Source organism: Bidens hawaiensis, unplaced genomic scaffold (genome assembly GCF_021521415.1).
Source record: "Bidens hawaiensis isolate Kalapana, Puna unplaced genomic scaffold, B.hawaiensis_p1.1 tig00022909_1, whole genome shotgun sequence".
NCBI classification, from domain to species: Eukaryota; Viridiplantae; Streptophyta; class Magnoliopsida; order Asterales; family Asteraceae; genus Bidens; species Bidens hawaiensis.
The window spans coordinates 21,476-31,715 of NW_027493585.1; the positions used below are offsets into that span (position 1 = coordinate 21,476).

At 33.1% G+C, this 10,240-nt stretch overlaps 1 protein-coding gene across 1 annotated transcript; it reads left to right on the forward strand.

The window, feature by feature from the left end:
* The first annotated feature begins 1,937 nt into the window (after positions 1–1,937).
* LOC143566549 (protein FAR1-RELATED SEQUENCE 5-like) lies at positions 1,938–3,382 on the forward strand. The gene is made up of 4 exons (XM_077053221.1): positions 1,938–1,958; positions 2,047–2,617; positions 2,839–2,986; positions 3,085–3,382. The coding sequence occupies exons 1-4, from the start codon at positions 1,938–1,940 to the stop codon at positions 3,380–3,382; spliced, it is 1,038 nt and encodes a 345-aa protein (XP_076909336.1).
* The last annotated feature ends 6,858 nt before the right edge of the window (positions 3,383–10,240 follow it).

Here is a 10,240-nt window from a genome sequence, read left to right on the forward strand (position 1 = left end):
CTGGTCAACCACGTTGTTTGCAAGATTTAGTGCAAAACACATTTTGTTTTCAATAACATTCTCTGGAGGTGTACTTGGGTTGGGATACATTTTTGTATATATTTTTTGTTTGTGTTAGAGTAAAATGTATTTACTTGAAATCTGAATTGGATGTTGATGTGACTTGGACATTCTCTATATGAAACACTTTGATGGAAGTCCTCCTTTGTACCCCACTGTTTTATTTTAATTTATTTTATTATTGTTGGAGTATCTTTTTTATATTTGCTTGTCCTTTGTTGTCTTTTCATAGTTCACTAGACTGTCATTTCATACTTTCCCCTTATATTATGTTTGCTTCTTCTTTTGTAAACACAATTTTTAAGACTCACCATTAATGTTATCAACCTTCCTTTACCCACATTTCCTTTATTGTGATGGATGTTCCAGCCGGCTACATTGATGATATCACATTAACTACTCTAAGCAGACAAGTTTTTACCATACCTTTTGATCAGTCTACATCAAATACTTTCCTGAACCACTTAATTAGTCTCACCAGTCAAGGTAGTATTCATTAACTAATATTAATGTTGTAAGTCTAGTTTTAATTAATCTAATCCATTTGTTTTATAAATGGTTTTGTTTTAAGGGTTCCATTTGTTTTAATGCTTTTATAACTAAAAATCCTTTTTTTTTCAAGCATTATTTGTCTAATATTTTTAAATGATTTTTTTTTTATCTTTTTAGAGAATGTCTTTAGCAACCAAACATCCTTTGGCCAAACAGATGTGGAATCTCCTGTTTCCATAGAACCAAAAATTCTTCAAGAAGAGGATGCTTATTATGTTTATTATTCTCCTAATGGTTCGAAGTTTGGCATCCAAAGACTGATAAAAATGTAAAACCTATTGAAGGTACTTTTTTTAAATCATGGGAAGATGTTACTATGTATTATAAATACGCTGAAGAATCTGGTTTTTCGGCCCGCAAAGGCCAGACTAAGAAATGGAAAGGTGTCGTCACACACAAGTATTTGAGGTGTAATAAGTATGGTACCCCCCAAAGCAAGCGTTCCTTTGATTCCATGTCTGAACCGTCAGTGTATGTCAGGCAAAAGACATTTACCGTAACTGGTTGCAAGGCTCATGTAGGAGTTTCATTTTGTCGTGAAACATGTAACTTTATTTTGTCTAAGTTTGTAGAAGATCACAATCTTTGTCTTGTTGACACTTTTAACCGTGACTTGACTAAGATATCTAGAAAGCTTTCATTCTCAACCAAAAAATTTATCCACCAGATGAGTTTAAATAGAATTGGTCCTATTGTTGCTCATCGTTTACTTGTCTCAATAAAGGGTGGTCAGCATAACGTTCGAGGTACACCTATTGATTTCAAGAACTTTTATAATGGAATGAGGATTTTTCATAGGTGATAGGGATTCACAGTTTGTTATTGACCGGTTGAAAGATCGTTATGAGTGTTGCCCCGAATTCTTTTTTAATTTTACAGTTAAAAATGGCAAGTTAAGATATATATTTTGGGCTGATGAGATATCCAAGTTGAATTATAAAGCTTTTGGTCACGTTTTGGCTTATGACGCCACCTATCAGACAAATAGGTCAGTCAATTTGATTTCATGTTTTGTTTTTTCACTTATCTTATGTACTTTTATCTTTAAAACATATGTTTTAAGTGCTAACAAATTTTACTTTTCCATGTACAAAATGATATTTGTTCCCTTTACTGCTGTAGATCACCACAAAAAATGTGTTACTTTTGGAGCTGCCTTGATCAGTAGTGAGACTATCGACTCTTACAAATGATTGCTTCAATCCTTTCTTAATTGTCATGTTCAACAACCCAAGCTAGTTTTAAGTGATCAGGATCCTTCTATGTGGCAAGCAATAGTTCAGGTATTTTATGAGTCACGTCATAGGCTTTGCACGTGGCACATCATGAAGAAATTGTCGGCCAAGGTTATTTTCTTAAATTTGAGTGTTGATTTATTTGTTGATATTTGTGTGTTTTGTCTTTTTGATATGTTTTTGTTTCTTTTTACATTAGGTATCTGGTGATGTTATTGAGAATACTAATGTACGTTCGAGACTACATCATTTGGTTTGGAATATGTTTATCACCCCTGATACATTTAAGTCTAGATGGCACTATCTTATTGAGAAGTTTGGTTTACAAGACAACGAGTGGTTGAATCATATGTTTGAGATCCGTGATCATTGGGTTCCTGCTTATTTTCAAGATATCCCTTTTTTTTGTTTGATGAAGACTACATCTCGTTGTGAAAGCTCTAATGCAACATTTAAAGTCAACTCAACTAGCGCTAACACTCTTGTCCAATTTATGCTTTGTATGGAGTCTAGACTAGACAGTCAACGTTACTCTCAAAGAAGTTGTGAGTACAAGACTTCATTTGTTTCATTTAAAAGTACTACTGGTAAAGAAATAGAGAAACATGCATTTGAGTTGTACACTCAAACCATCTTTAATGAAGTTAGAAAGGAGATAATGAAAGGGAAGTATTGTTGTTACGTAACAAATACTGAATCCGTTGATGCTCAATGTTTTATATTCCGTGACACACTTGGACAAAAGGAAGGACATAACCAACGTTTTTCTGGTACGTTAAGGATCGAGTTTGGTCACTCTAACATAAAATTTGTTGTTAACATATGTTATACGTTAACCTCAAAACATATGTTATAAGTGAAGTCTACATTAACATATGTTATTTTTATCCTACAGGTTAACTTTGATGCGGCTGACAACTCTGCATCCTGTTCTTGTTTGGGATTCACTCGTATTGGTTTTTTTATGCCGCCATGTGTTTTGTGTTTATAGAATTAAAAAGGTTGACAAGATCCTCTCGAAGTATGTGTGTGATAGGTGGAAACGGGATGTTCTACCTAGAAGTGTTTTCTCACTTTCAAATCGTTTTAGTGTGGATTCGAACCCTCAAAGTGTTTTACGTTTTGAGGTTTTGGAGATGGTAAGTCAGCGTGTTGACATGTTGAGGGTTGACTCTGAAGGTCTTAACTCTTTTGCTATGAAGATAAAAGAATTAAAATCTTTTTTCTTTGAAAAAAGTTTTAAAAACGCGGATGCCGTAGATGACAACGAATCTGTTTTTGAAGATATTATTGGCAATGTCAACGAAGGTGATGATTTTATTGAGAATCCAGATGCTGTTCGTACCAAAGGATGTGGCAAGGTTCGTCGATTGATGAGTGAGTCGGAGAAAATTGTCGAGAAGGCAGGTAAAGTCGCACGGTTATGTCGTACTTGTGGTGAGTATGTTTATCATGATTCTCGTAATTGCCCTCTAAATCCCAAGAACAAGAAGAAAAAGTCTTTGGCAAAACCAGAAACCAGTGACAATGTTTAGGTAGTTCATGGTGGGATTAATAAATAAATTTCATAGGAGGGCATGTTATGTTTTGATTCTTATTTTGTTCTAATTATGTAGCATGCTCTTTCTTAATTACTACCTAGGGATCATGTATGACATTGCAAGTTTGTTTAATGGTTATTTTAATTTTTTTTTTCAACTTCCTTTTTTCTTACTTTTTCTTTTTTAATAAATTTATTTCTCAACCCTTTGTGACTTAACAACCTTAACAACCATTTGACCTTTGGACTTAAATTTACCACCATATTTATTAACACATCACATCTTCATCTAACCTCCTTCATCTTTTCATTATATAAAGGAGATGGAGATACTTGAACTCTTGTTTTCTTCAACATCCCTTTTTTCAATTTTTATCATGTATGCACCTCGACGTAGATTAGTTCCTCTTTCTAAGCTTAAAATCGAGGCATCTTCCAGAATGTACTTTAAAACTGTGGTCAAAAGAGAGAACCTACCTTCCTTCAAAATTCACCCCAATTTCGTTGAACCTAAAATTGAAGATTTTAAGTACAAAACCCCAAAGGTTGAGAGGCCCAAAGTTAAGCAAAGTTGCATAAGAAATTCAAGTTGCTGCGGTTAACATCATGATGACGAATGGGTGTTTTACTATGATTTGACAATCCCTTACCTAACATCACCACTCTGTTTCCATACCCGACACCGTCTTTTGACTTCTGTCACTGTTGCCAACGTTTCTACTTTGTTCGTTAGTTTTGTGAGACCCTTAGTTTAGATGTTTGAAACTATCTAACTTTATGCACTCTATGTTCGGTATTTCTAATTTTTTTTAAATGTATTAGGTGGTCCTTAATGAGTTTCCCAATGTATGTTTACTATGTTGTTGTACTTTTGTTCGTTCCCCTATGATAAGATTGTATCTTGTTTTTTAATTGTAGTACTTCACGTGAATTTTGTTTCGTGACTACTTATTTTACTATATTGGGGAATGTGTCAAGGCCCCATCATGTAAATCAAATAATTGACATATCTACTTTTCCCTCCACTGAGTTTGAGTTGTTAAATACCCATCCAAAAAGCACATTCCAAAAAACACATTCCACACGGCTGCCATCAAAACGCACATTCCAAAACTCAGACTCATCAATATGTATGTTTGCTACTGCCATAAGGTTGCCACCTTATGTACGTCTTGGACCGATTTGAATCTTGGTCGCCGTTTTTATTCATGTCCTCATTTGGTATGCTATGTAGTTTTTTTTATGCAACCCACTCTATATTTGTATTTTTTTATTTTTTGTATTTATATTTTTAAACTGCAGGAGAACAGGTGTGGTTATTTCGTTTGGCAAGATCAGCCTATGTGTGACCGTTCAAAGCAAATCATCCCTGGGATGTTGAAATCAAAAAACAAGCTTGAAGATGATGTCAAAGTTTTGTGACGTCAAATACGCAAAAGGGATATTCTTATTGTTGTTTTAACTTTATTTTTGTTCTTTTTGTTTCTCTTATTTTTAGTTTAGTTTTAGTTTGGTTCGGGTACCTAGATAGTTTTTTTTCAAAAGAACTTTACTATAATGACTAGTCTGTTTCCTCGTAAAATAATGTTGTTACGTCAAAGTTAATTTTCCTGGTTAACGTGCATCGTACATGCGTATTGTTGTGTTGTCTTATCCTAGTTTAGTAGGTTATCTTTACTTTACATGTCTTATCCTACGTAGGAGACCTGTTAACGAGGTAAGTGTGACCCTACAAGGAATATCAACTTAAAAATAATATTATTTAACTTCCTAAAGTACAAGATAGTACAATATGTCAAACTGTCAAGCTGGGCCACTGTTGAAGGAAATATATAATTCATTTTGGGTAATAATGGTTGTGATTATTTAAAAATAGACTCTTTTTAAGTACTTCCTAAAGTACAAGATATTACAATAGGGTCTCTATTACAATATACTTTAAAAATAGACTTTTTTTAGTAACTCCAGTTGTTCTTTTTTTAATATTTATAAACGGTATCCCGTATAAAAAAAACCTTTAACTTAACATGGATAAGAAAGAATCTTTTTTTTAATATTTCCTTTTTTTTGGTTATTTTGGAATTATATTTTTTAGATATTATTTCTTCAATGCAAGCTGTTAGTATACATTCATCTTTTTTTAAGTAGAGCATGCCACATTAGGTAAAAAAGATAGTTTACATTCATCTTTTTTTTTGTTTTCAACTAGAGCATGCCACGTTAGGTAGAAAGATTTTTTATATCATATAAAAATTTTATTTGTAACATGAGTAACATATGTTATGTTCTATTTAAAAACATATGTTACATTGGATAACATATGTTTTATAAATTTATTTTAACATGATTAACATATGTTATGTTCTAATTAAAGACATATGTTACGCGGGATAACATATGTTTTTTTATACAATAAAACATATGTTATCATGGATATCACACCGACTTACCATCTTCAAAACGTCAAAACGGCTTGACTTATTGTATACATAGAGTCTTTTTCACAATCAAAGTGTATCCAATCAAACTAGTTTTTTCAATTTCTCAAATTTTTTTATCAGACTTTCTTTACTGTAAATAAACATACTCGAATTTTAACAAAAAAAAAATTTGACAAAAATATGAGTTCATTTTTTCTTGGTAAATAAACATACTCGAATTTTAACCAAAAAATTAGTTGAAATAAACATATATACTCTTTTTGGCATAACATATGAGTTCATTTTTTCTTGGTAAATAAACATACTCGAATTTTAACAAAAAAATTTGTTTAACCGAAATAGTATGGTCAACCTACCATATCTTTTGGTTAATCATCACGTGTTCAACTAAATACTTCTGTACCACTTAACGTGTTCAATAAAGTAAGTCTACTTTTCCCCACCCCCCACATTTGTATGACAGGTTTGTTTCCTGTTCCACGTGTTCAACCAACTATAGTATCACTTCCCAAGTGTCACATCCAGCACTTTTGTATTGTACTGTACTTTAAATCTTTATCGTCCTTGGAATTCCCTACAAGGAGGCACCTAATATCTATTTCCAAAGACACTTTCTGTCCACAATTTACATATTATACCATCCCATAAACCATAAGATATAAACATAAGGGGCCCACAGTTACTACCTGTCATAGTCTCCACCGTCATATTCTAAAACACAAAATACACCACAAAAACAGACGTCACATCCGTAACGTATTTGTCCCCACCACAACCCCCACTTAAATCATATTCAGAGACCACACTGCCCCACCACACACTTAATTAAAGTTTTACAAAACAAAATGTACAAGTTTAATCAAAAGCATACTGAAGTGATGGGATTTTTTCACTTACCTCCTGCCTCCATCCAAACTTCTTTCTTCGGAGTGTTTAAGTCAGACAAAACAATTTTTGATAATATTTTTTTCCTTAAACTTTTAAGCTGACTTTTTTTCTTCATGCCTTGTCTAGCAAACCCGGCTTCAAAGTTTTCTCCCTCTCCCATGAAAGTCTCCATATGCCTCATCAACATCACTCCACCTTCTGCCATGTGGTTTGTGATTGCCCACTTTACTTGAATTCTCTCAATGTTACTCCCCTTAATCCCCCGACTCTTTATCTCACAAACATGTCCTTCTAAAAAACCTTTAATAAATTAATTAACATATTTACAATTTTTTGTTTAATATTTACTAAATTAATTATCATATTTTTTGTTTAATTAACTAGATTCTTACCAGTTTGTACGCGGTGTCTTTCAATTCGAAGACGTCATTGTCTCGTATTGTTGCCAATGGAAACATGTTTGGGAAGTGGTCAATTGTGAAAATTGACGGCTTATTAAGATTGAACACCACAACAAAATACTCATCGTGTTCCATGACTGGGAAATAGACCAAGTCTATGTTTTTGAAACTACATATACTCAAGTCTAACCTCATTGAAATGTACATGTTTTGGGCGAACTTTGCTTCTCTCACATTCTTGTCCGATTCCACTGACCCTATCAACCCCTCATCCTGTTTTCATATAAGTATTGTTTAGATTTATAAAATAAACCAATATGGAATAAATACCTTAAAACAATTACACACTTACCATCACTTCTGTGTTTAGGAAGTATCTTCTAGGTGTTTTTTCTGTATCGAAAGTTATGTTCTCATTCAATACTACCGACCACAAGTTTACAACGTTCTTGTCTATCCTCTGCTCGTAGTTCAAACTCCTAATCACCTCCACATCCGCTTTCAGCCCGTGACTAGTTGAGAATATTATTTTACTGCATATTAATACCTTTTTTTAATACTTATGTTTTTTCAACTAATAAAAACACAATTAAAAAACCCATTTTAACAGTGCACTTACTCCGATGGCAGGCCTCCAATTTTCTGCCCCCATTTTCTATGATTCATTAACATTGGAGTTAGTAAACGGACACCACAATAACCCAATCATTATTTTGTAGTAACCTACCGATTTGTTTCTTCACTGTTTCCGTCCTCAACCATGACGTAGTCCCATATTCTATCTTCCAAATTCGTTGTCTTGCTTTGAATATCCAACGCCCCACTCATTGTTGACATTTTTTCAGCTTTCCCTCCAACTCCCCCTACCTTCGATTTCGACTTCTTTTTCTCCATTTCAGAAGTAACTCCGCTCGGATCTATTCCCCTTTTCATCGGCTCAACTGCATATATCACACGTTGTCAACAATATATAACGTATGTTTTCCTTAAAAAATAACATATGAAAATGATTTTTCTAAAGTTTTTTTAATAACTGCTTTTTTAATGCCTCTCCTTTGATCATCTTTGACTGGTTGATGTGATGAGATTCCTACGTCAACATTTTTCTTTGTCGGTGTTGCTACCACACATATACAATACCAACAATAGGTTGTTTATACACTTTTCATGTTTCCAGTTGATAGTAAAACGACATTTGAAACATATGCACTTTGTTTTTAATACCTTTTTTTTGTTCCTCTGTTACTTTTTTCGGCGACGGTGTTTGTACATCCACAATTTTCTTTGTTTTTTTTGGTGTCTACGACAATTGAAATAAATATTTACTATCACAGTTTACATTTAATTCATTACTACAATATATTTTTGAATACATGTCTTGTCAATCTCTTTTTCTTTTTTAGCCGAATAATTCCCCGGATCATCAGTTTTGTTGGTTTTTTTTGGTGTTGCTGCAACACATAAGGAACACATCAAATATGTTGGTAATATCGTTTTAATTTACGCGTTTTTCAAAATCAGTAAGTAATAAATAATTCTACTTTATTACCAATTTGTGAAACCCCTAGACTGAAAGATGGTGCATCGGTTTCAAAATCTTCATTATCTGCAACATTCATATACATATAAATTGAAACTGTAAATGTAACCAACAACTGTGTATTTTTTGGGCTTACCAACTGTCTTTGGTATAACGACATCTCCCCTTTTTGTTCTTCCTTCGTTACCCCTTTGTTGGTCTTCGGTTTCATCTTCCGGCAACCTATCATCATCATCCATAGTACTCTCATCTCTTGTTGTTTTATCATCCCCATTGACATCCAAATCTTCCACTTCCATTTTGTCCGCATCATTTTTTCCACCTGGCACAAATTTTTCATACATAGGACACGTCATGTTCTCCTACATATATGTATTTGCGACCTTTAATTTTTTTATGCTTTAATACTAATGACTACTTACTTTTATCTTCTGATTTCTCAAAGCTATTCATCTCATCTATCTTTGCTCTTTGTGTCTTCTAATTCTGCCTCATCGTCAATCTTCCATTTGCTTTCCATATCCTCTCTCATCTCATCCTCTTCGCTTTCCTTATCCTCTCCTTTTTTATCTTCTACAATAAATTTATTTGAGAAAGACTTTATATATCAGCTGACTTATGTTATCTGCTATTTTTTTTTCAATTTGTTTATTGTTCTATTTTCACGAACCTCCGCTGACATTATCTTCGTCTTGGTCTTTGTCTAAGCTTACTTCTGTTGCGTCTCCTAGATTTTCCTCTTCTTCGACATTTGTTTCCTCCTCAAAATACTGTTTTTATCATTCAAATGATTTAAAAAACAATATTAATATTGATTTATAAGCGAATAAATTATTTTTGTAATATCTTACCTTCACAGTTTAGGTCATCCGAAACATTATTAATTAACTTACCAGTATCATCTTCGTCACCATTTGTTCCATCCACTACCTTTACCATTAATGCACTTCTGTACCAGCTGCAAAGTTCCCCAAACTCCTCCGACTGTATGTTCTTTTTTACTAGCTTTCTTAACATTTTATCCATTTGTTTCTTTGCGCTCTCAAACTCTTCAAGACACTCTTTGCTTCATTCACCTTAGCCTGTGTAACAAGAAAAACAGAATACAAATTAACATACGTTTTATGTAAAAAATAACATATGTTATAAAGTTGTAACTTCTCACCTTCAAAACTTCTTCGTCTTCACCTTTCTCATCCTTTATCCATTTTCTTATTCTATTTTTCTCCCAGACTCCGAAAGCTAACCTTTCTTTTCTATCTCTTGAACTCAGCAAATCCTTACTCCAAAACTTGATTGGGTTCGTATTCTCATCTGAACACACTTCTTTGAAGTCCATGCTTTCAACATATAAAAGTTGTGTTAAACAAAATTAATGAGTTAATAGTTTCCTACCAGTTAATGTGTTAATACTTTCAAACATTATTAAATTAACTAACAAATTACCGTTAGAACTGTCAGTGGCCCGCAAAAGTACTTGCTTACATTACATCTTTCCTATTTACATGTTTTCAAACATTCCATAATGTAAGAACCCTAATTGATTTTTTTGAAATTTGTTTTGCTACTTATGTAGTGCAATA